The sequence below is a fragment of the Nicotiana tabacum genome, chromosome 10, assembly GCF_000715075.1.
Source record: "Nicotiana tabacum cultivar K326 chromosome 10, ASM71507v2, whole genome shotgun sequence".
NCBI lineage: Eukaryota > Viridiplantae > Streptophyta > Magnoliopsida > Solanales > Solanaceae > Nicotiana > Nicotiana tabacum.
This window is the reverse complement of record NC_134089.1, coordinates 94,181,579-94,207,408: the sequence shown is the minus strand read 5'-3', so window position 1 is coordinate 94,207,408 and position 25,830 is coordinate 94,181,579. Positions and strand designations below refer to the sequence as shown.

The 25,830-nt window shown below is 34.8% G+C and overlaps 1 protein-coding gene and 1 long non-coding RNA gene across 2 annotated transcripts; both read right to left on the bottom strand.

The window, feature by feature from the left end:
* Nucleotides 1-4,994: 4,994 nt before the first annotated feature.
* LOC107825604 (endoglucanase 11-like) lies at nt 4,995-10,253 on the bottom strand. The gene is made up of 6 exons (XM_016652482.2): nt 9,992-10,253; nt 9,681-9,893; nt 9,036-9,236; nt 8,643-8,897; nt 5,680-5,973; nt 4,995-5,553 (listed from the first exon to the last, which is right to left on the bottom strand). The coding sequence occupies exons 1-6, from the start codon at nt 10,217-10,219 to the stop codon at nt 5,182-5,184; spliced, it is 1,563 nt and encodes a 520-aa protein (XP_016507968.1). The 5' UTR covers nt 10,220-10,253; the 3' UTR covers nt 4,995-5,181.
* Nucleotides 10,254-24,931: 14,678 nt separating this feature from the next.
* Nucleotides 24,932-25,579, bottom strand: LOC142164880 (uncharacterized). The gene is made up of 3 exons (XR_012695959.1): nt 25,529-25,579; nt 25,135-25,282; nt 24,932-24,977 (listed from the first exon to the last, which is right to left on the bottom strand). It is a non-coding gene; the product is annotated as an uncharacterized LOC142164880 (long non-coding RNA).
* Nucleotides 25,580-25,830: the final 251 nt, after the last annotated feature.

The following is a 25,830-nucleotide window of genomic DNA, read 5'->3' as shown; positions in this document are numbered from 1 at the left end:
GTTTACTTTTGTATCATTTTTACTTACTGTTTTATCACTTGTTTGAAACTATTGGAAGATGTTTTAAAAAGAAAAGGGGTTTTACTAAAACTGAGTTTGACTTACGAAATAAATGATTTTTGTACTATTTTGGAAATGTACTGTATTTGCTGTAGCGTTATGACATGGTTTACGTGTTTTCTTACTGCTCATATTTCATTTACTTTTATTACTTACTGAGTTGGTGTACTCACATTACTCCATGCATCTTGTGTGCAGATTTAGGTATTTCTAAATCCGGTAGCGGGTGTTGATTACTCAGTGGCAGGTTCATCGGAGTTAGCGAGGTAGCTGCCTGGCGATCGCAGCCTTGCTTTCTCCCTCCTTTATTCTTCCTTAGTGTATTTTTTGTGATTTTTCCGGCCATGTTGGCCTTGATGTCATCAGAACAGTGGTAATATATGCTCATGACTTGTGACACCCCGATGTCGGGCTTATGTATTTATTTCGCACTGGTTATGTTAACTTATAGTAAGGGATTTTGGTTAATTAATGGCTTAAAATGACTTCTTATGATTTTTTGGTTGGTTTGGGTTTGTGTCGGCTGACCTAGTTTCACGATAGGCGCCATCACGACCGGGTCTATTTTAGGGTCGTGACATAAGCGAATCTAATAGGTGAATTTTCTCGTGAACATTGTGGAGTATGTGTGGGTGTATGGTGTGGAGGAGTTCTTTCTTGTTGTCCATCCTGAACCTAAATAATTTTATTAGTGCTAGACATAATTTGTTGGTAAAGACTAAATATATAAAATGAAAGTAAAAAGATTACTTGATTTCCAGTAATAAAACTAATTTGTTTAACTAAAAAATAATTTTCTTGTCAAAGCAAATAATAGAATAATTCGGGGTTTTAATAACCAATTTTACCTCACCTTTCCTAATATAAATGAATAATAAATAATAGAAACAAAATATTGAGAGAATAAGGGAAAAGAAATCTTATTGATAATCGCAACTTCCTTCCAAAAATGCAGAACAAAATTATTCAAATAGCAGAGAATAAAAAAATAAGTGGTTGACAGTATAATTCTGTGATATTCTTGATGATCGTACAAAATGTGGTAAGGGGGTTTATATAAGGGTACATTGTATAACTATTTTGCCCTACTTAATTGTTGCTCTTTACTAATTTGGTACATTGATTACCCGTTACTTGGATAATTTATAACGGTTATGGTAATAATATCAAATCGCGTACAATCAAGGATTTTGTCGATTTCTTTCCATATTCGTGGCTATTAATGAACCTTTCTTCCTCATGATCTTTAATTATTCATCTCGCGCCTATTTCTTCTTTTACAGCTGTCAGGTAGTATCTTTGTAAGCGATCCCATGGGTGTTTAACTCATGCTTTCCCTAACCTTCATTTTTTTATTCGTTTGATTCTTGTGTCACATGTCAACATATCATTAGTCCACGTGACGAGTCTATTTTCCACCAATACAAGATCGCGGAAGTCTTACCCAAACATACATGTTCACAACTTATTTAAAAGGGCTTTTTTTGCCCGTCGAACGAAATTAATTACATGTGCTAACACACGCGCGCGCGCGCACACACATATATATACGTACGCGCGCACGCACATATATATATATATGCTCGCACGCACATATTTGTCATCTACTATTTTTTTTTTTTAGGGAAATTCCAAGTTGTAATTATTCCTATTTAAAATAATTAAAAGCTGCAAAAGCAATTTACCCAATTTTTAGCTTATGTTTGTTATCTGCTCTAATTTTAAATCTTGAAGTTATGGAAGTAACAAGTAAAGGGCTCATAAGTTAATTATTCAATTATTGATCATGTCATAGTCACACTATACGATGAACTTTTCGATGTTTCATGTATGGTAAGTTAATTAATATACCATTTACTAGTGTATGTTTGCAACTAACTATACAACATGTAATCTCTGATAGTTACATCCCGTCTTCTGTTCGGTGACAAATTAACTCGAAAGGTGTTCTATTAGTGTTAAATATATTCGTTCTATTAAATTATTGATTTTCCTTTAAAATCCCGTATATAGTAGTGACAAATTTATATATTTAGGAATTTATCTTTAAATTGTTTGACGTTATAATTTATTGGCAATGATAATATCCTATCAACTTATCTCTTATATTTCTTGTCACTACAAATTATACCAATAAGTTTTATGATGACCTCACTCATTAACTTTTATATCGCTAAACTGTCTGAATAATTTATGACGGAGATGTCAAATATATAGAAGCACCTTATATTTTTAGCTACAAAAGTTGATTATATAGACTTATAGTACATAGCAAATTTGCAAAAGAAGTACCTTAAGTTCTAACTTTATCTCAAATTATTACAATCTAGTGAATTCAGATCATAAAATTTATACATGATTTATACGCATGTCTTCTACAGTCATTTTAACCTATGACAAACTATTACTAGGTACTATATAAAAATATCTTTACCTCATTAAAATTCGACTGTGAAAATACTACAAATTAACAACGTAGCTGTTGAACTTGGAGTTTGACAACTTGGCACTGATATGACCCTTCACTGTGCGATCGCATAATACGCGTCCCTACGAGGAATTAAACCTTCACATTATATGGGGCTAAGGTGAAAATAAAAAGTGAGGCCTTAAATTTTTTAATTTTTTTTAACTCTTATAATTTATCACATTTAATTTTTTCATTGTTTGTCAAAACTTTATCAAGAGCTCTTTTTTGAGATTTTATAAAATTTTCAAGTTTTCTTTTCTTTTGAATTTTTGAATAACCGAATGCATATTTTCTTGTTGACATATTTATATTCTAAAAAAAATAAACAATATGTATGGAGTAAAATTAATAAAATAATAAATAACAAATGAAAATAATATTATAAAGTTTGAATGATATTACCCAATGGCTGACCGATTCAAGAAATTTGAAGACTTTGATTCCAAAATATTTAGTTGTTGGCTTGTTGGAGTCTTGGAGAAAGAAAAAAATCTAGTAGAAAGAAGATGAGCATGAATAAAGAGGAAGGAAAAAGGGTACAACAACAACAACAACCCAGTATAAACTCACAACCTCTTGGTTGGAAGTGGAGATTGCTTACCATCAGAGCAACCCATTTTGTTTAAGGAAGGAAAAAAGGTATGTCTACTAATAGTGAAATGAAATTGGGAAGAGGAGTAAAAAGTAGAATTATCAAATAAAATCAAATTGAAAACTATTTTTCTATTATTTTATGCTTTAATTTATTAATATATCTAAAAGTTTTTCTTTCTTTTTAAATGTAATGTACAAAACCTATAAACCTATAAAATATATATTATTCCTGAAAAATGAGCCCCTCCAAAATTGGGGGCCTAAGGCACTTGTCTTACCCCATACACTGTTAGAGCCGGCCCTGATCACCGTCTTAATAAACTTGAAGATATTGGTTATGGTGTCGCTATCCCGTATTTTCCAACAATAACGAGTAAACAATTAGCTAACTAAGTTTTCATTTATTTTTCTAGACAAGTGATAAAAGATATTCCCCCTACTATCAGGCAAATTCTCATAATCAGAGGTGAGACTAAGGCCAGCCGATCCTAAAACACACATCAGATCAAGCATATAAATCTTACTGATCATGTTTCCTATTTACATTCCTCACCGTCAACAGCACCAGAAATTCAGAATTACACTTTAATTGCAACAGCTCCTCTACCTCGATTTTAAAGAAGGGGCTAGTATTTGAACTTTATGAATTCTAAACTCTGCGTTAGATATTAGTAATTTGGCATTTTTGTATATATATAATGAAAATTTTAATATAAATACAGAGTTTGGACAAAAGCTAATGAATTCTTATTAAGCCGGTAGCTATCCTTCAAGTTCTGCCCCTCCTATTTTAGTCTCACCTTCTCTCTTAAATCTTGAATTATATACTTATATTTAGGGGTGTATATAGGTCGGGTTGGTTCGGATTTTGTAATTATCAAACCGAACTAATTGTATCGGGTTATTAGATCTAAAGACCAAACCAAACCAATATAACTGGGGTTTTTCAATCTCGATTTTTCTCGGGTTTTCGGATTTTTTTTCCGGTAAAATCTTCGTAGCACAAAACATATAACTTGTACTCAAAATATTTTGTTGATCCTAATAAAATACAACCATATAAGGTATTTTCCAAGAAAATAATTCAAAATATGAGATGTGTCATGGCATTATCCTAAAATATTCAACAATAAAGACAATAAAATTATGTAATATAAATATTGCTAATTAAAAAGCCATAATAAAAATAAATATAATCTAAAAGTACAAAGCCATGCTAAAGTAAGTAGACTAATAAGGGAGTATTAATTACATGACTAAACGCTAAGGAAAAAATAAAAATAGATTATGCATTTTTATCTTATTTATTGCAAAACAAAAAATAGATATTCAATACATTGTCATTCGTAATATTGAATTGAATGTCTTGTGTTAGCATTAGTATTGATTTGATTTTGGTTTGGGCTTTTGTTAGCATTATTTAAGTTACTAATATTAATGGCTATAAAATTTATAGGAACATTCAGAAGTTCTAAGTCCAACCTTGAAATAATACCTTCAAAGATAAAATTATGAAAAAGTTTAAGAAATATTTATAAATTACATCACAATAAGTATATTATATATTAAATATATCTAAAATTTCTATATATGTAATGTCGGGTTGGTTTGGTTTCGGTTTGACTTTTTTTAGTTAAAACCAAACCAACCCACTTATGGTCGGGTTTTTTTTCTAACATCAAACCAAACCATAATTGGATTTTTTTTCTCGGTTTGACTCGGATTATCGGGTAGGTGCGGTTTGTCGGTTTCCTTTGTACACCCCTATGTTAGCGCGCAGGCTGTTGTTTTTTCTTTCAGAGACGTAACTAGTACTATGTAATATGAAAAATAAATCTTATTCATAGAAGAAATTCAAGCAAGACAAATATTGGAAGAAGAAATGTAAATCTTATTATTCATAGAAGATTATCGTGGAACAGCATATGAAGAATACAATGTTTTAACAAATGGAGCTACTATATATATACTTTTGACTTTCCTTTTGTTGTATTTCTTTCTTCAATCAAATCAAAACATTGCCTTTACGTGGAATTATCATCAATAGTGTAACTGTACTATTTATTAGCAGAAAATAATTGTGAATCTTCAATGTCGGTATCTCTTTCCAGCGCATGCAATTTTGCAAATATCCCAACAAGAGGAGCTGTGTTATAAGTACAAGCCTCTGTTTGCATGTAATTTCTCCTATGATCATTAAACCGATCCTTGTTATCTGGCCCACCAACCAATGCCCCAGTTAGAGTATTGGGATTTGGATTCTTCCGTCCGAACCAGTTATCATAGCCTTGGGTACAACTAATGAAGCTCTTCTTCTTTTTGTACGAGTCCAACGATGCACCCCTATGGTGCACCCTTCGGGGATACTTGGGTCCATAGCCAACCAAGTAACTCATACCCATTGGGTTCAAACCCAATATATAGTCAACCTGTTATTTTTTATGAGTAAAAATTGGTATAAGCAGTAGCATACACAGAATTTAGTATAATCAATATCGACCTATTATCACAATCTGGCCTTGTACGGGATTGAGTTTGAGTTTAAAAAATTGAACCTGTGATTTAGCAAAGGCGAAGATTTCTTCGGGTCCCACGAAACGCCGTTCGCATCTGGCCATCTGATTGGTTTCCCGGAGATGATCTGAATAGACCATGAGGAGAAATGCTGCATTGGAGACGTACTGCATATTGTTCCATTGGCGGATGTAGAGGAGGCCTCCTGGGGTGCGACGCACATTAGTTTTATTGTTTTGGTTCAGACAAGCGCAAATGTAGTGTTCTCCTTTCAAACGGTATTCTTGGAGAATTTTGCTGAGTTCTTCCTCTCCCTTCCCTTGCCTAATTGACAGCTGCAGTATAGGGGAAAAACGCAAGTCATTCGTGTTAGCGCGCGGTCAAATTGTTGCTATTCTTTTCTGGAAAAAATCCATCACAATATGAAAATATAGTAACACTATTAGAAATTCAGGAAAAATCGTCCAAAAAAACGGACTAAAGTAGGTCGGTAATGGCCAATCACCATCCAAAACTTAACGCGACCATTAACGTGTGGTTAGTATTTTGAAGGTCGGAAGAGCGTAGAAGAGGGACAACGAGAATTGAACTCACATTTATGTGTGAGAAGTTTTATTTCACTAGACAGTAAGCTTTGGTGATAAATTATTGTTAATAAAAGCAGGAAAGTTGTCTAACGGGACAAAACAATGGCCAAGTCATGTCATACATGGAGACATTACCATGAACTCAAGTTCATTTACTTCTTACCCATAAACAAGAAGATCTATAGACGCGGTGGCTCATTGAGTTGAAGAAAAGCCAAATTAATGATTATAGTTGAAAAGGACAACTCTTGATTTCCTCTGTGCTTGATTTTGGACTAACTATTCATCGATTTCATCACAAACAACTCGCTTTAACTTAGATTTTGCTTTAACTGGTTAATATGTGTGTTTGTATTCTCAAGGACAATTGGGTCCCTTGTCTCTATGAAATTAATTTCATCTAATAATTCATTATTTTCTGAACTTACATTTCACCATCAAGCAACTTAAAAGACAATTGTAAGCAACTCGGTTTAATAAGAACTAATCGATAACTTAGAATAAAATATACTCCTTTTGTTCCAGTTTACGTGAACATATTTCCTTTTTGGTCCGTTCCAAAAAGAATGAACCCTTTCTAAATTTGGTAACAATTTAGCTTAAAGTTATAACTCTACACTTAATGAGAAGCTTTTATAATCACATAAATACTCTGGCCTCATTTAGACTTGTTTAGGACCACAAATTCCAAAAGTCTTCATTTTTTCCTTAAATTCCGCGCTCAGTCAAACAAGTTCACATAAATTGGAAGGGAATAAGTAATCTGCTATAATAAACTAAATTGCATAGATGATATAAAAAATAGTTACTACAATTCTAGTGGATATCTAGCTTAAATCCCTTACCGACTATGTGGCTTCCCAATTATAGAACATTGATTACTATCTCGGCCCATTGAGAAAAATGGCAGATAAGAGTCACAGTGGAAAAGGAAACGCATTACTTTTGTGTAGGGCTGAAACCGACAAATCGCACTAACCCGATAATCCGAGTCAAACCGAGAAAAGAAACTCGACCATGGTTTGGTTTGATTTGGTTTGGTGCCCCAACCATAATTGATTTGGTTTGATTTTAACTAAAGAAAGTCAAACCGAAACCAAACTAACCCGACATTACATATATAGAAATTTTAGATATATTTAATATATAAATATACTTATTGTGATGTAATTTATAAATATTTCTTAAAAAATTTCATAATTTTATCTTTTAAGGTATTATTTCAAGGTTGGACTTAGAACTTTTGAATGTTCCAATAAGTTTTATAGTCATTAATATTAGTAAATTAAATAATGCTAACAAAAGCCCAAATCAAAATCAAATCAATACTAATGCTAACAAAAGACATTATATTCAATACTACGAACGAGAATGTATTGAATATCTATTTTTTCTTTTGTAATAATTTAGATAAAAATGCATAACCTATTTTTATTTTTTTTAGCGTAAAGTCATGTAATTAATACTCCCTTATTAGTCTACTTATTTTAGCATGACTTAGTACTTTTAGATTATGTTTATTTTTATTATGACTTTTTTAATTAGCAATATTTATATTACATAATTTTATTGTCTTTATTGTTGAATATTTTAGGATAATGCCATGACACTTCTTATTATTTTGTATTATTTTATTGGAAAATACTTTATACAGTTGTATCTTACTAGGATTAAAGAAATATTTTGAGCACAATTTATATGTTTTGTTCTACGAAGATTTTACCGGGAAAAAAATCCGAATAACCCGAAAATTCGAGAAAACCCAAGAAAAACCGAGAGCGAAAAACTTGAGTTTTATTGGTTTGGTTTGGTCTTTAGATTTAATAACCCGACATAATTAGTTTGGTTTGGTAATTGTAAAATCCGAACCAACCCGACCTATGTATACCCCTACTTTTATGCATGATTTTGGACTAATTCTCCCTCCATTAATAACTTGATTTAACATAAGTTGTACCTAAAATATATAGTGTTTGTATTTTCAAGGGCAAGGATCCTCCTTGTCTCTATGAACTTAAGCTCGTTTCACATTATCATACATCTACAACTCAATAGGTGTCAAAACTTACCTAATTTTATTGTTATATGTGCAATGTTCCAAGTATTAATGTAAAATGCAAAAAAGTACATGTGTAAAATAATTAAAATGAAAAAGAAGAGTAGTACAAATCTTCTTGTACCAAGCATGCATGCATATGTATGTATTCTCAATTCTCAATAATAGAATCAACTAAAGCATAGATCTACCTACTCAACGATACATGAAACCATTTTTTTGGGGTAACACATCAAAATCAAAGTTTCAAAATAAACTACTATATATTTACTATATTAACAAAGACTAAGATTTATTAAATTGTAAACATGGTGGCCGGACTTATTTTATTGAAAACTTAAGAGTGTATAGAAGGTATTACCGTAGAGGCAAGTAGTTGGAGACCAGCGTATTTGACGTCCCAACTGAATTCAGAGATGGCCCAAGTGATCCCGCCAAAAGATTGAGCATTTTGTAAAGCATAATTTAAATAATGGGAATTGTCGGTGGCTTTATATAACCACAAAGCTGCCCATAACAACTCATCCATGTAACCACTCAACGATGGATAGTAACCTTTGGCTGCTCCTACACTCGCATCATACTTCCCTCTAAACTTGTCACCAAAATCAAACAACTACAATTTTGGAAAAGAATTTTATAAGTAAACTGTAAACAATCAATATTTGGAGTATCACTTTAAAATGTATGCCACTTGTATATATATACTAGTATTCAAACAAAGTCATTACTAGAAATTAAATAAGTTAGTTACCTGTTCTGCATGGACCAGGAGAAGGTGAGAGTAATGTGGATTTGTTCTCCTAAACACGATTGACGCCGCCGCCAAGGCGGCTGCTGTCTCTCCGGCAACATCTGATCCGGGATGTTTTTCGTCGATTTTGTAAGCTCGACGAGATGTGGTCATGTCCTCCGGTCTTTGCCAACAATAATGATCCGTTTCTCCTTCACCCACCTGCACATAGTGGCAAATTCAATATTTAAATGCAGTAATTTTCAAGTACATGTAAGTTCTCCACAACATATATACTTTAAGAAAATTTTGGTAAATGGCTCAATGAACCATAGAGCCAGTACGTATTACATTTGTAGTTATAATTAGAGGAAAAAGGGATAAATACATTATATGCATTGATTATATTTTCACGTATATAGGCGGAACCCATTGCTGTAAATATCGATATGTCCATTGGAATTCAAAGAAATTAATCACATCTGCTTGATTTACGTCCATAAAGACAATAACAAATGGACCCACTAAGAAATCAAAAGGGTACGAACGTGACTCAGTTGGAAATCGATAGTTCCACTCAGCTTAGCAGTTATTTGGGCGTGATTAAAGGGACTTTTCACATGTTGTTGAAATCTATAAAGAAACAGAAAAAGTTAGTTACAAAACCTGAACCCAAAGAACATGAGGATGAGTGTGCGCTTTGATGAAATAATCAGTCCCCCATTTGATAGCCTCAAGCGCGTACTTATACTCGCCTGCAGCTGCTATATCTCCGCCGTATTCAATGACGCTCCACGAAAGCATCGTTATAGTGAAAGCCATCGGAAGTTGAAACTTAACATTATCGCCGGCGTCATAATAACCTCCCACCAAATCCACCTGTTAATTACACGCGCAGTAAAATATAAAAACATAAACAAACAAAAAAAGATATATACAATGTGAATGAACGACCGGAGCGTAGAAACTGTACAGACCCCTTGATCAAGGCCATCAGTAAGGCCGGAATGGTGACGCCAAGTAGCTCTTTGATTGTAAGGCAAACGACCGGAGCGTTGAGCTTCGAAATAAAGGAGACTTTTAGAGAGAGCTTCTGCGTAATCCAATGATTGAGTGAGTGGAACAAAGGCAAATGTAAAAGCTATTGCTGTCCAATGTTGAAGAAACCATCTTCGTGAGGATTTGTACTGCGTTTTAGCTTCCATGCCTTTGTTTTCCTCTCGCTCCCTTCTCTCTATTTCCTCTTATATATATAATATATATATACAATGACCAGCACGTGACTATAAAGCCTTAGAATTTTTTACACTCACTATTTCAGTTACACCAAGTCAAGCTCACTTATGTCGTAATTTGAGTCCTTTGCCTTGCTGTTTAGACCTTAAAGATTATTTTAGGATTAAATTAGAGCTCAAAATGTGGAAATATTTGTAAAGGTGGAAGTTTTATTTTTGTCTTTGTGATACCTGACTAATAGCCTGTTTGGCGGAGGAGAGGCCAAAAATATTCTTATTTTTTCCAAAATTAATGTGTTTGACCAAGTTTTTAGAGGAAAAAAAGTATTTTGAGTAGAAATATAAGCATTTTTAAGAGTTTGGCCAAACACTAATTTTTGCTCGAAAGTGATTTTCAAATTAATTAGTCAAACACAAACTGTTTCTCACCAAAAGTACTTTTGAAAAAGTACGTTTATATAAAAAAAAGTTTCTCAAAATAAGTTGATTTTTGAAACTTGGTCAAATATGTTATAAGTAAATTTAACATTCAATTAAATGAAATGCGCAATTTTGATCCTTTTACTTGTGAACATTCACAAATTACCATTTAATTATTTATGTGTTAAGTTATGCTTATATTGTTATTTTATATTTGAGGATAACATACTTCTAAAAATAGTCTAAATATAACATATTTCCTACATAAAAGCAACAAAAGCACACATCTTAATGAATTAGTAGTTAAATGTGCTGAATCATAGATCACAAGAGCCAAAATAAGAATTTATCAATAATTGAGGGACCAAAAACAAATTCGAAATGAGTAAAACGCGTGTTTTTGGCAATACGAAGAACCCAAATTTTATACTTAAACTCTTTAGTTAATTAAAATAATCAAATCCTTGTCCAAGTTTCCACTCAGATTCCTAGTAATATAATAGTGATCCTCGTTTCCTATTGTTATGTTTTAATGATTTGGGTACAATGACTTGTAACAAAACTACCTAAACTCCCTGGAAAAAATATAGGGAAATGCTCATACACGTATTCAGCAATGGACGTTTAGCTACTCAGCACTGTGATGTTATAACTAACGTCTCTTACCAACAATTTCTCAATATTCCTTGGTTTTTAAATAAAATTTACCTGAATATGCCCTATGTTTAGCACATCAAGGATTAAAATTTGTAATTCAAGGTATAGTCTAGAGAATAAAATATAGTGCCACATTTTGACCACATCAACACTGGAAGGTTTAAATCTGTAAAGTTATTAGCACTTAACTCACAATAATTTCAAAAATTATGGGTTCGGTTAAACATATAGCACTAAGACTACATCTACCACTTGCTGCACATTGCAATTAAGCTATGGTAAAAGCTTATTCGTACTATGGTTAATTAATATTTATATATTTTTACCTCAATCTATTGCCTGATGGTATATAATTATGGTTTGGTGCATATGTGAAGTGTTTAAAGTTTACCCTGCTAATTATGTGAAGAAAAAAAAAAGAAATAAAACTCGTCCTTTTTCTTTTCCTATTATAGCATATTTGTGAATTGTGATTGATGAAATTTGGTAACTTGCATCTGGCCAAAGCCCGAAAATAGGACACCCATTGAATGGTTGTGACATCTGAGAGTAAGAATAATTATGCTAATATCAACTTGTTGGAAATTAATTTACAAATTTTACTTTGTATGTGTCTAAATACAAAGACTTTTCTCTTGGACAATTAAAGCTTAGACCAATTTTAGAAGCTAGATAATTAGATTTAATCAATTATCCGAAATCATTTAGTAAAATGATATGATTATGTACATTGTAATTGTTATGATTTGTTAAGGCAATGAATTCATTCACGTTTGGTTAAGCAAACTCATTTATTTCCTCATCAATATGCCCGTCTTGTGACTTGCTTCACTAAAAAAAGAAAATCACTACTCCTTCCGTTTCGGTTTATGTGAATTTATTTTTTTTGGTCCATTGATCACGCCCAACAATGCCTTATAAAAAGGACTAAGCGGACATTGCAAATATAATCCGGTTTACAAGTCTGGAGTCGAATCCCAGAAAGAACTAAGGCTTAGCTACAACTGTTCACTATTACCAAGAAGACAAGCTTGAACAATTCCTAACTTATAGATATTAAGATTCTTGTGTTTAACTAATTAACTAATAAATTAAAAGAGTAAATTAACAACTAAAGATACTAAGGGTTAGAGACAAGATTAAGGAGGTCTAGAGTTATGATTTTCCCTATTATCGGAATCCTTCCCGCTACGTTTCTATAAATTCGCCTAAGTATTCTCTACCGATCATGAGTGCTCTGACTGTCGTAACTCTCTCCCGAGTAATTACCACAATTTACTAGACATATTCTCCCAAATTACGCTAACTGGCATTAAGTACGGCTCACTCGGATCACATCCAAGATTTTGTTATCCCTAATCCCACTTTTAAACCCTCCGTATTGATCTCTCATATACGTTAGGAGTGATGTTATTCAACAACTACCTAAATATGCACTCTCTCCAGAGTAATACATACTAAATAGGTACAGTCGATTGAGAGCTCTTCAATCAATCACAATAATAACGTAGTTGAACAAATAGAGAAAAGCTATGGCTCAATTATATAAAAACATAACAAGAATTTATCCTACAAACGGTTCTATCAAAACTCTAGATAACAAATTAGCTATTCATAATAGTATGTAAAACTACAATACCAGAATTCATAACCAATAATAAAAATAGGAAGAAGGAAGTGAAAAACTCGTAGAAGAATTCTCTGCCTTGCTCCTAGTGTATTCTTGCCTCCTTAGGTTGAATCTCCCGGTCTCCTTAGACTCCTTAGGCCTAAATTATGTCAAAGGTTCTCAAAATTATGTCAAAGGTTCTCAAAATTATGTCAAAGGTTCCCATGTATATATACCAAGTGTCGACGCCCCCTTTTTCTAATGCGTGGAGTCGAAATCGGGTATACGACATTAGGAGGACAACTCTATTCCCTTTCGAGAATTGGGTTTTGGAATTTTGAAGCGTCGTCACCTAATGATTATAGTGCATTAGGACACTTTAAGAAAGGTTTGAGTTGGAAAACCAGAGTTCGGGTAAGGGATAGAAATTATCTCGAGGGGAAGGTGTTAGGCACCCCTCAAGATCCACTAGTGTGGTTCCCGGCCATGTTACAATTGTGACTTTACAAATAAACAATCAAGACTTAAATAAGGACTTGCATACAAAATTGTAATTAGGTTGAAAACTTTTGAAGGTAAGTAGAGAGGGAAGAATTTTATAAAAAATAAAAAAAAAAGATTTGAATAGTTTTACAAGAAAATATGAAAGCAAATAAAGGGAGGGGGTCCTAAGTTTGTGATTAATATGGATCACTTCGATGCAATATCCAGCAATCACTTCTCAGAAGAGGGGTCGCGCGTGATATTAGCGCACCGGTCATCATATCCATATTCTACCCTTCCCACCCCGTTAAGGTATTAAAGCGCGGAATGGTATCCTTACTTATTGCATGCTATTACCCGTCCCAATCCTATAATTCTCGGAGGCATTGAGACTACTAATCCTGAAGGGGAAGGAGTTGGGGCTTTTATGGTTTTAAAAGGATAAAATTCTAGGGCGACAAACAAAACACATAAAGTAGATATGGAAAAACACATAACAGTTGAAAGGCTCAAATAAACCTCCTCAAGTCAGAAAAACATAGAGTTTAGCATGTCTTACATGTACCGATTAGGTCTGAATTAAACTTAAAAAAATGCGTGAGGCAGACTGATTTATTACATACTTCAGATAAGAAATCCGAATCAGACCTGCCTGCTGGTTGGAATTGTCAAAGACTGATGCACTTATGGTTTTTACCTTAAAGCTTGCCTAGGTGAAACCTATAGGCATGATATCTAATAATGCAAAGTATATTGATTTTAAGGAAAAGCTTTACTGATTTTAGAAAAAAAGGTATCTGCAGATTTTAAGACGGGTTTTAGATTCGAAACGAGGTTGATTCAATTAACTGATCCTATAGGCATTGTTTCTAAGTGTCATTGATGTGGAAGGGCCAGCCCTCAAATGTCCAAGTTTAGAGGAAACTCAAGGTCCCAAAGCAAGGCTCATAGGAGGGGGGGCAGAACTTAAAATCTAAGAGTAGGTGCAAGTGCAGGGGAGGGGGAGTGATAAGCTGGTGGTCATGCCAAGCAACTTGAAGTACTGGCACACCCCTGACAAACTTGTCATTTCAAGTTGAGGAGTTAGGGCTTATTAAAAGCCAGGCTCAGGCCTGGGCAGCCATTTAAGAGGCTACCAGATCATGAGCCTTAACTCAGCATACATAGGGGTAAGGGTAGGGGATTCATAACAGAAACAGTAGACAAAGGAAAAGTGGGCAAAGGACATGATCAGCAATAAAACATACTGGCACCCTTTACTTGGGGTTAAAATTCCGTTCATGGACAACAACTCATGTTGCCATGCCCTGAATCCCCATTTACAAACACATAGAGGGTAAAGGTATAGGGATCAAGCATTCGCAAGAAAGTAAAGCAAACAACAGCATATGAACATGTCAAACTTTGCAGGTAATAGGCATAGATGTAAAGGTTCTAAGTAAACACATTAGTATGATTGCTAGGAACTGAATCAAGACATACCAGTAAAAGAGCAAGAGCAAGATGCAAAGACAAAGTAGTAGTAGCATATTAGCCTTGACTTTCAGCCAGCTAATAATAAGCAGGAGCAGAGAACATCAGTAGAGAAGAGAGCAAGAGGGAATGCAGGTTTTGAAAGTAGTAGTAGTGTGTAAGAGTATGCAATTCGAAGTGTGTTGTAAAAAGTATTGAATTGTCCGGCTAAAAGTGCGGAAGGGTAGTCCCTTTTATAGTGCAGAGAAGCAAGTAAGAAAGGTAAGAAAATAGTTTACAATCAATCACATAGAATTTCCCTTCAGCTAAGGGATTTGATTTCAAACGGGTAGAAGGTAATTAAGGAAAGAATTTGATCAGAATCTTTTCTAAAGTAGTACAAGAAGAGAAAATACATAGGAACTATTTAAGGAAAGAGTTTGATAGCAACCCAGTTTGTGCAAATAAGGAAAGGCAATCAATCAACAGTCAGTAGAATCAGAAATTGAGTTTTGGTATGAATGAACCCAACCAGAAATGGTGAAGAAAGGTTTAATCAAAGAAAATGAGTAACAATCAATCAAACCCCATTAAAGGATTTCAGAATCAATCAATTAGTAGTTGGCAAAACCCCTTTTAAAGAAAGAATTCCTCATATATAAAGCACACAAACATGTCAAACAAGAAAGAACTGTCATGATAATTAGAAAGAATCTAGTATAGAAAAGTTCAGAGTTATAAACAAAGAGGCTCAAATTCAGTACATAGACTCAAACTTAGTTTGAGAGAATCCAGGGTTCCATAATAGAACCCTAGTCCGAGCACGAGATTAAATTCGCCAAAAACCCCAAATCCTAGGGTTTTCGACTCGAATTAGATGTAGAGACGAGAAGACAAATAACTGAAACAGGCTCAGAGGTCTCTTTCAGAGACTCATGAGAAAACAAACAGGTAAAATAGCAGGTTCGAAACAAACATAGTGAAAAAGCTGATTTGAAGCATAAAGAACATGTTTTAAGAAAAGCTTGGAACTTAAACAAGTTCAGAAGACAAAGAGGTAGTGTAAACTTAAGGAAATAGTAGATGAAACATGTTTATAAAGAACAAAGTCCAGAAGAAGGCCAATAAGAACTAAGAGATTAGTAGAAAATACAGTAAAGGAACACAGGGGTAAATGAACACATAAGATAAATGTGTGAAAGCATGATATAGAAACCAGTAGAAGAAAGAACGGAGCACAATAGAAGAACATGCAAAATAAGGCAAACATAAAGATATGGGAGAAGAACATGCTAGGTAGAAAAGAGAACATACAAATATAGCATAGACAGATTCACACAAAAAAAAAAGAGTCAGAAAACATTTTAAGATTTTTTCAGAAACCCTAAATCGAAGAGAAACAAATTTTGAAAGAAAAGATTGGGGAAAACGTTTCAAAACTCCAGTAGAACATAGATGTAGCATAGATATAAGAAAACAAATAGGGAAAGAACCTCGAATAACTTAGGGTTTCGGAGAAACCCTAGAAATGAGAAAGGCTTGGAAGAAAGTCTGATCTAAGTCGGATGAGGTCAGAAACAGACTCAGAAGAACAAGAGCCACCGGAGCAAGGTCGGAGATAGCCGGAATCTTCGAATCGGTGAAGGTCTGAGTGAAGACCTTCGAGGTCTGGCCTCGATCCTTCGAGCATCAGGCATGCAAGAGCCGGAGGAGGTGAGTATAGGTCGTCCATGGCCTGAGAGGCCATGGATTCCGGTGAGTCGGAGGTTGAAGATGGGATGAGAGAGGCTAGAGTTTCAGGAACCTTCGAGAGAGTTTGAGAGATAGAGAGATAAGGAGTCTCGAAAGAATGAGACGGGGGGAAGGGGGTAGGTGAGGGTTTAATTATGGAAAGGGGGATCTGGGCCGTTGATTTTATTTGATCAATGGCTTAGATTAATTCGGAACTAGGCCGAGTTAATTTAAGGATTGGGCTGGGGCGGATATGGTTGGGTCTTGGGCTAATTGGGTTGGGGTTAAATTGAGGCTAAAATTGAAATCCGAATGGGCTATAATTGCAATGAAATGAGGCTAAATGTTAAATAGCCAATTTTCCCTTTTTATTTTATATAAAATAGTTAAAACGATTTTAAAAGCAAATTAAAAGTACTGACCCAATTAATAATATATAAATATCAATTTAAAAATATTGGAACCAATTTTACAATTATAAAATGCTATTAATCTTAAAGTAGGCTATAATTGCAATTAGATGCAATTTAGCTTCTAAAATACCAAATAAATTTGTAAAAATATACAAAAATTATCTTAACTATATTTTGGTATATATATGGGAATAAAATAAATTATTCACCAAAAAGGATGACTTTGGGAATAATTATGGATTTTGCACTGCTAAAATAGACAATAAATTGATTTCAAAAATCTTAAAAATTAGGGAAAAAATACCAAAACTCTTGGGGCATTCTTATATGTGTATGTACATGCTATTTTGAAAGTATTTTGTATAAAAATACATAGGGAAAAATTGGGTATCAACAACTGCCCCTCTTTACCCGGAAGGATGAAAGAGTTGTCGGGTAAAGATAAGATGACCAATTTTGACCGGAAGTGGCGATTTGAAAGGAGTTTTGACCGAGCTCTGGTTCCTGCGCTGCCTACATATCCCTGGTCTCACAGGAATCAGGCCATATGTAGTTCAGGATCCATTGACGGAATATGCCGATGGAGATTTTCTAAAGGAACGGACGCGATGTTTATGTTGCGAAAGGTGGTTGAAATCTAATAGATTGCGGGAACCGGAGCAGGATCGCTCCTGCTGAGACGGCTCTTGATAGTCGGTGTACCTGCAAGTGAGCAATACAAACATATATCGTGCATAAACTTAAACGTGATACAAGTTCCCGTTGGACCATGAATGTTGTCTTTGGACGAGTAGGATGATGTCCTCGGAGCATGATGTCCTGGGCCATGAAGCATATGATAAAGGATTCGCAGGCTATGAAATGACGTTCTCGGACTATGAGAATGATGCCCTTGAATAATGATATGCAAAAGATAAAATGGGGTCTTCATGCCATGACATGGCGTTCTCGGGCTATGCAAATGGTGCCTCCGAACAATGACGCCTTTGGACAATTTGGCGATCTTTCAGCCCATGAAATGCAGAAGGTGGCGATCTTTCAGCCCATGAAATGTAGGATTCGGCGATATTTCAGCCGATGCAAGACATAAATAAAAGGTGGCGATATTTCATCCATGCGAGAAAGATAAGGTGGCGATCTTTCAGCCGATGCAGGATGGAGACAGAGCTTAGTCTCGGAAGGCAGAAAGATAGCCTTGTGCAATGCGGGAAACGCAGATGGAGGTAGAGTTTAACCTCGGAAGGCATAAAGGTAGCCTTATGCAGAATGCAGATAAATGCAGATGGAGGTAGAGCTTAACCTCAGAAGGAAGAAAAGTAGCCTTATGCAAAATGCAGAAAAATGCAGGATGGAGACAATGCTTAGTCTCGGAAGACAGAAAGGTAGCCTTATGCAAAATGCAAATGGAGACAGAGCTTAGTCTCGAAAGGCAGAAAGGTAGCCTTATGCGATGCAGATGGAGGTAAAGCTTAACCTCGGAAGGCAGAAAGGTAGCCTTATGCAATGCAGATAAATGCAGATGGAGGTAGAGCTTAACCTCGGAAGGCAGAAAGGTGGCCTTATGCAAAATGCCTATGGAGACAGAGCTTAGTCTCGAAAGGCAGAAAGGTAGCCTTATGCGATGCAGATGGAGGTAGAGCTTAACCTCGGAAGGCAGAAAGGTAGCCTTATGCAATGCAGAGAAATGCAGATGGAGGTAGAGCTTAACCTTGGAAGCCAGAAAGGTAGCCTTATGCAAAATGCAGATGGAGACAGAGCTTAGTCTCGCAAGGCAGAAAGGTAGCCTTATGCGATGCAGATGGAGGTAGAGCTTAACCTCGAAAGGCAGAAAGGTAGCCTTATGCAATGCAGAGAAATGCAGATGGAGGTAGAGCTTAACCTCGGAAGGCAGAAAGGTAGCCTTATGCAGAATGCAGATGGAGGTAGAGCTTAACCTCGGAAGGCAGAAAGGTAGCCTTATGCAGTGCAAGAATGTAAAAGGACGATTAGTAGTAAGATCTCTTAGCTGATTACGACAATATGACTGCTGGGAAAATTGTATACGGATAGCAATTGCGGATAAGTGATGATTCTGAGAAGTTGTATTCTTGAGAGTGCATAAATATACCTAATGATATTGCGAATTGAGTGCCTGCATCCAAAGAAAAATCGTGAGTTCTGTAAGGGGAAAGGTTAGTTCGTCTTCCCCGGGCTCTTAACGTTGTGTATTATTGGGGTAGCGTCGTTAAACAACAGCAATTCAGAGTTGCTCCGGTCGATGTGCGGACTGTAATGCGGTATCCCAAAAAGGCGAATGATAACTTCTACGTGGTTCAAGACATTGCAACCTCTTTTTCTCCAGAATTTTGAGGGTCCTCCTCAAAATTCTGCCCCAGTTTGCCGAGCGGACATTTCTGACGGCTGTACTGAATGACTAAAAAACATCTTTGGAATTTTGAGGATCCTCCTCAAAATTCTGCCCCAGTTTACTGGGCTGGCGCTTCTGGCGATGCATGAACTAAAATTAACTTCGGAATTTTGAGGGTCCTCCTCAAAATTCTGTCCCCAGTTCCAATAGCGGGGAAAAATGGAAATTTTATTTAATTATGACCGAACCCATAGGGCTGCCTACGTATCCCCTCTTAAACGGGAATCAGGTCAAGCGTAGTTCAAATTACATCATAGAGGGTATCATAAGTGGTTACACATAATATCGTTTTACTGCATCTGAATTGATTGGCTTCGGCCAGACTTCTCCATCCATCTCTGCAAGAATAAGGGCTCATCCAGTTAGAACTCGCTGAACCATGTACGGACCCTGCCAATTGGGAGAGAACTTCCCCTTGGCTTCATCTTGATGTGGGAATATTTTCTTCAACTTTAGCTGCCCCGATGTAAACTTCCTTGGCTTAACCCTTTTGTTGAAGGCTCTGGACATTCTGTTCTGATACAACTGACCGTGGCAAACCGCATTCATCATTTTCCCATCTATAAGGGCTAACTGCTCGTAGCGACCTTTTACCCATTCTGCATCATCCAATTCTACTTCTTGTATGATCCTTAAGGAGGGAATTTCTATCTCGGCGGGGATGACTGTCACACCTCCTTTTTCCGCCCACGCGAGGGGCATAGGAGTTTTTTCCAATTAAAGGACAATCGAAACGGGATTTGTTTATTTATTTCAGAGTCGCCACTTGGGAGATTTAGGGTGTCCCAAGTCACCAATTTTAATCCTGAATCGAGGAAAAGAATGACTCCATATTACAGTCTGCGTACCAGAAATTCGGATAAGGAATTCTGTTAACCCGGGAGAAGGTGTTAGGCATTCCCGAGTTCCGTGGTTCTAGCACGGTCGCTCAACTGTCATATTTGGCTTGATTATCTGATTTAATACATGTTGAACCTATGTGCAAAATTTAACTTTTAACCATTTTTATCATTATTCTTATTATTATTTTATACAAGAATTGCAACGTCGTGAAAACGCATCTCGAACCACGTCACAACCAGTGTACACGTGATTTTTTGACGCATTTTGACTCCGTCAAGATCGAGATTTGGGTTACATAAATGCACACCCATATTTAAGAAAATAACCTTATTAAATATGCGCCAAAAGACTACGTGTTATTATACTTTTAGGTAGGACCGTGAAATTTACTAAACGGCCCATCCCGGGATCTAAGTATTTTTTTAAAATAAATAAATAAATAAATAAGATTGGAGAACCCTGCAAATTTTTGTATTGTTTACATCTATTTATTTTTAGCGAAATCCTTCCTTATTTTATGAATATCTTTTAATGACTACATTTTTATTATTACTAAGTTTGTCTATAATTATAAAATCAATCTCTACATACTTAAAAATAACATATTAAATATTAGTTTAAAACAAATATTAACGGAAAGTAATATTACTAAAATTATAATTATAAATACAACATGGAATTGTCAAATAAATTTTTTTTTTTTAAAAAAAAACTAACTATCCCATAGTCGGATTAAAAATTATATTGTTAGATGACTTGAGCTATTGAAATTAAATATTTACAAATACTGAAAATTAGAAATAATCTTGATTACTAAACCGTATTTCTAAAAATTAAATAATTTAACCTTAACTAACCTTGTTTTAATTCAAATCATGTCCTAATACTTGATTCGCAAAATTAATTCATGTTTTAACTGAATTTAGCTACATGATTCCGATTAACTTAACGTTGTACTAAAACCCTTATGAATAAGGAACTTAATCAATTTTGCCAAACTGATTTAATAAAGCCATTTTTACGTTATTTTCTTCTATTTTTATTATTTGACAGTTTAATCAGTAATGAACATGCTTAAATATATACTACCTAATAATCAGGTTAAAGCAGAACATTATTTAATACATCGCTACAATATCCCTAATTATGCAAAACAACGACGATTTACAGAATAATAATACATGAAATAACCTAAATGCAATTAATAAAAAAAAACTAAATTAAAAATTTAAACTTCCATTCTTCATTTCAGCATACAAAATGCCAAAATTACAGTTGTGTACCTGGTATTGTCAATATAAGAAGAAGAAAGTCAGCCGCGTAGTACGTAACACAGCAACAACAATAATAACCAGCAATCCAGTCAACAGAAATCCCAGTGACATATTTGAAAATCAAAATAAAATCCAGAAACACCAACAACAAACAACGGATAGAAACCAAGGGAATTTTCAGATTTGAAAGGCTAATTAATGTTTAACCCTTCTTTTCTAAACCCGTATATCAGAATATTTATCAGGTGTGTACTACTCTCTCTTCTAATTTCCAGCTCCTTTTTTATTTGTATTTTCTTTTCTTGAAAGTTTTAATATTTTTCGGAATTTCTTTCTCTTTTCAATATTCAGCTCTTTTTTTCTCTCTCTCTCTATCTCTCTCTCCTCTTTTTCAAAATCTGATCAAGTCCTTCCTTTTATTAACATCTTTCAGCATTAAAAAAAAGTTAAAATCCACTATCTTCCACTCATCCCCCTTTTAATCCCGCTGCCTAATGTTTTGTCCCCCACTTTATTAAACAAATACCCCATTATATCTTGTCCCCCATGCTTATATTAAACAAATGCATTATTCCCCACCATTATATCTTGTCCCCCCATTATTGATTATTTTAAGATTATCTTAATTTTAATGGAAAGAATACTCAAAATAAATAATTAATCAGAATTTTAATTCCAAAAATACCCCTCTGACCTTACTGAAATTACCCTTTTACCCCTGAACGTACTACAAATTACCAAACTACCCCCATCAGCTATAACCAATTCACTTAACCAATTTCAACCAAAATACAACAAATATGACCAATTTCTAACCATGTTCAACAACAAATTCAAACTAAATGATGAACAACAAAGAAACAACTAAAATTATCTTGATTGAACAACATTTTTAACAAACAAACCTACTTTCAGATTCAACAACAACAACAAACAAGTATATTCAGATTTCTAAATTCAATAATCATTTGAACTTAAAATTAAATCTAACAACATTACAACCAACAATTCCTATATTAAAACTAAATAAGATCATGAAGCAAACTGAAGAAATAATCATAAATGATAAACAACAAACAAGAAAATCAAACTTATACTAATTTCGGATTCAAGAACAATCAAACAAAGTATGGACATAAATGAAAAGATTCAACAACAATAACAAGCAAGTTTTATTCAAATTCGAATTAAGCTTAAACAAAACAAATAAACATATTCAAATCACTAAACTTCAAATAATCAAATGATTTTTAAAAAAAAAAATTAAATCCAACAAAATTATAACAAAGATACATGATTCCAAAAAAATTAAAAACCAAAACATAACTTCACATTAAATTACTGAATTAAAAACGAACTTCAAACAAGATGAAACACGAATTAAATCTGTATTAACAACAAACAACGGATTCAAACGATTTAAGCTAACACTTTTCTATATTAAAACTAAATCCTCTTAAAATTAATAAAACAAACTGAAAAATAATTTAATTGAATCTTCAACTTAAATCTATCAACAATATAATTAAACTAACCATTTTTATCTAAAAATAAATAAGAAAAAATGAAACAAACTTATACTAATTTCAAATCTGAAAATATCAAACAAATTATGGACGAAATAAAACTTAGAACAACTAACCGTAAATGACCAACGACGAACATCGAACGAACTCTAAACGAAACCAACGAAACTTTGACATAAACGGACTTGAAGACGACGAAGCGACAAGCTGTGATGGCAGCCATGGCAAAAGAGACGAACACGAAACAGTAGCAACAACACGAAATAGTAGCAGCAGCAGCCACGGCGGAGCAGCAGCAGGCAGCAGCGGCACAGGCAGCAGCGACATGGCAGAGGATCAGCGGTGGAGGGGTTGTTAGTGTTCGACGAGCAGCTGGGGAGGTGAAGGGGAGCTGCTCGACGCCTTGTGTTAGTCGTAGCAGAAGCAGCAGGAATTAGCAGCAGCACGAAGGGAAGACGACGCAGCCATGGCGAAGCTGTAGCATCAACATGAAGAAGAAGACGACGCAGCCATGGCAAAGGAGGTGGTGAAGCAATAAGGTAGTCGTTTGGTTGCTGCCGGGGATCGTTCAATGTGGGGAGGGGGGAGCTGGACAAAAATGGAGCTCGAAGGTGTGTGTGTGAAGGTGAGGCATGAGGGGAAACGGCAGCAGCCATGGCTGCTTGCTTTGGACAGGTGAGGCAGCCATTGGAGCTTGGTTGGAGAGGAGAAGAAGAGGGGGCGGGGGGCGGGTAGTGTCTTTAGGTTTTAGGGTTTTTGTTTTTGTAAAATGTAAGATAGGGGGTGTTGGGTTATGGAATGGGTCGACCCGGTTTTAAAATGGACCGGGTCATGGGGAAGGTTGGGTATTTTTTGGGCTTGGGTTGAAATTTGAAGAAGTGGCCCAATCCGATTTTTCTTTGTATTTTTGCTCTCTTTTTTTTTACTTCCTAATTAATAAAACTAAAATTCTAAAAAATTACAAACTAAATTATCTTATATAAAAAAACTAATTAACTCTAAAAATAATTATCGCACATTTAAATAGCAATTAACGACAAAAATCGCACAATTTAGACGTTTAAATGCTAAACATGCAACGTACATTTATTTTTATGATTTTCTCATTTTTGTAAACAAACTTAAATAAATACTAAATGGAAATGCGACATATTTTAATATTTTTATTAATTTAAACAAATAAACATGCACGGACAAATACAAATAATTATCCAAAATGTCACAAAAATTCTCAAAATTGCACGCAAAGAAAAATTATTTTATTTTGGATTTTTTTGGAGTGATTCTCATATAAGGCAAAAATCACGTGCTCACAGCTGCCCCTCTTTGTCTGAAAACACGAAGTGTTTTCGTGCAAAGATAAAGTGAGCGGATACGAGCGATTTTTGCCCTTTCGAGTAGGGGTGGGCGTTCGGTATTTCGGTTCGGTATTTAAGAATTTTGGTAAATTCATATGGTAAAAATCTAAAAATCAGACATAAACAAAGTAATCATATGGTAAGCCTAACACATAGTCGTGTACTCACAACTATTATTATACAAGCAAATGAATTAAACAGCATGAACGTGATACAGATTACAGAATACAGATGATATTTTCCTACTAAAGGGAAAAGCTCGGAACAGCAGTTCATTCAATCAGCAGTACAACCAAAAGAAAGCGAAACAACAAACCTCTGAAATTGAGGAGTGAGGAATCGAATCGAGCTGGAAATCGCCTCCTATAACCCTAAATTAGTTTGATGCAGAAAATCAGAAATTAAAAAATTTATGCGTCTGAACTCTGAACTCAAAAAGTTCAAAATTTAAAATGTAAAAACTCAAACAAAACCTCAGAGAGTAGTCGACATAGCTTTTCCAGCTTCAGAGAGTGTTGTTCAAAACTTTTCCAGCCTTCATTATAAAGGGCACACCTGCAGCAGGTAAGCCACATAACTACATAAGATACCCAAGATACAGATTAAGGCGAGTAGCCAAATTACATCTCTAAAACAACAGATAATAAGGCAATCTAAGGCTGAGATCAAAAGTTAAAATACCAATTTTTAACTTGTAAAATTATTATCTGACCTTCCCATCTTTCATTGTGTATGCGTAAAACCATAGTTGCAAAAGTAGGAGTATTTGAGTTGTCAGGAACCATTGGGTCATCCTTATAGCCTTCATATTGTCCAAGAACGACCTCTTCATCTTTGATTGGAAGCATTGATTGAAGAACCTGTGTGGATAAGGGAAAACAAATAAGTGAAACACGCATGAGAAAATAGAGTATTGGTTCTTCCAATCATTTATTTTGTAATTCCTGGTACACCACAGATTCAGCTAACAATACCTAGATGAAAAGCAGAAGCCACAGGAAAGAAGAAAGAGCAAAGTGTAGTTACAGCGATTATCTTATCTTATTTATCCTATAAAGAAGCAAGCAACCACGTTGATTTTGTCGCAGTGTTAACCTGATACATACCTTAACTTTCTCATCCCGGATGTGTTCGGGCTTCTGAGAAACGGGCTTCTCGTAGAGACTTACAAAACTTACAAAACTAACAAAAGTAGTGAAGTTAACTGGTGAAGATGAGATGAGACTCGAGCTCGAATGTCGACTGGTCGTAACTCGTAGAGACGTAGACTGATATCCTAAGCAGTCAATTCTCGTCCTAAACTCACAGTCGATTCTCGTCTCTTTCTCGATGAAATGGCTAAGCACTGAAGACTAGAGTGAAGACTCTGAAGCAGTAAGCACTAAGTTATCAAACCCTAATGAAATGC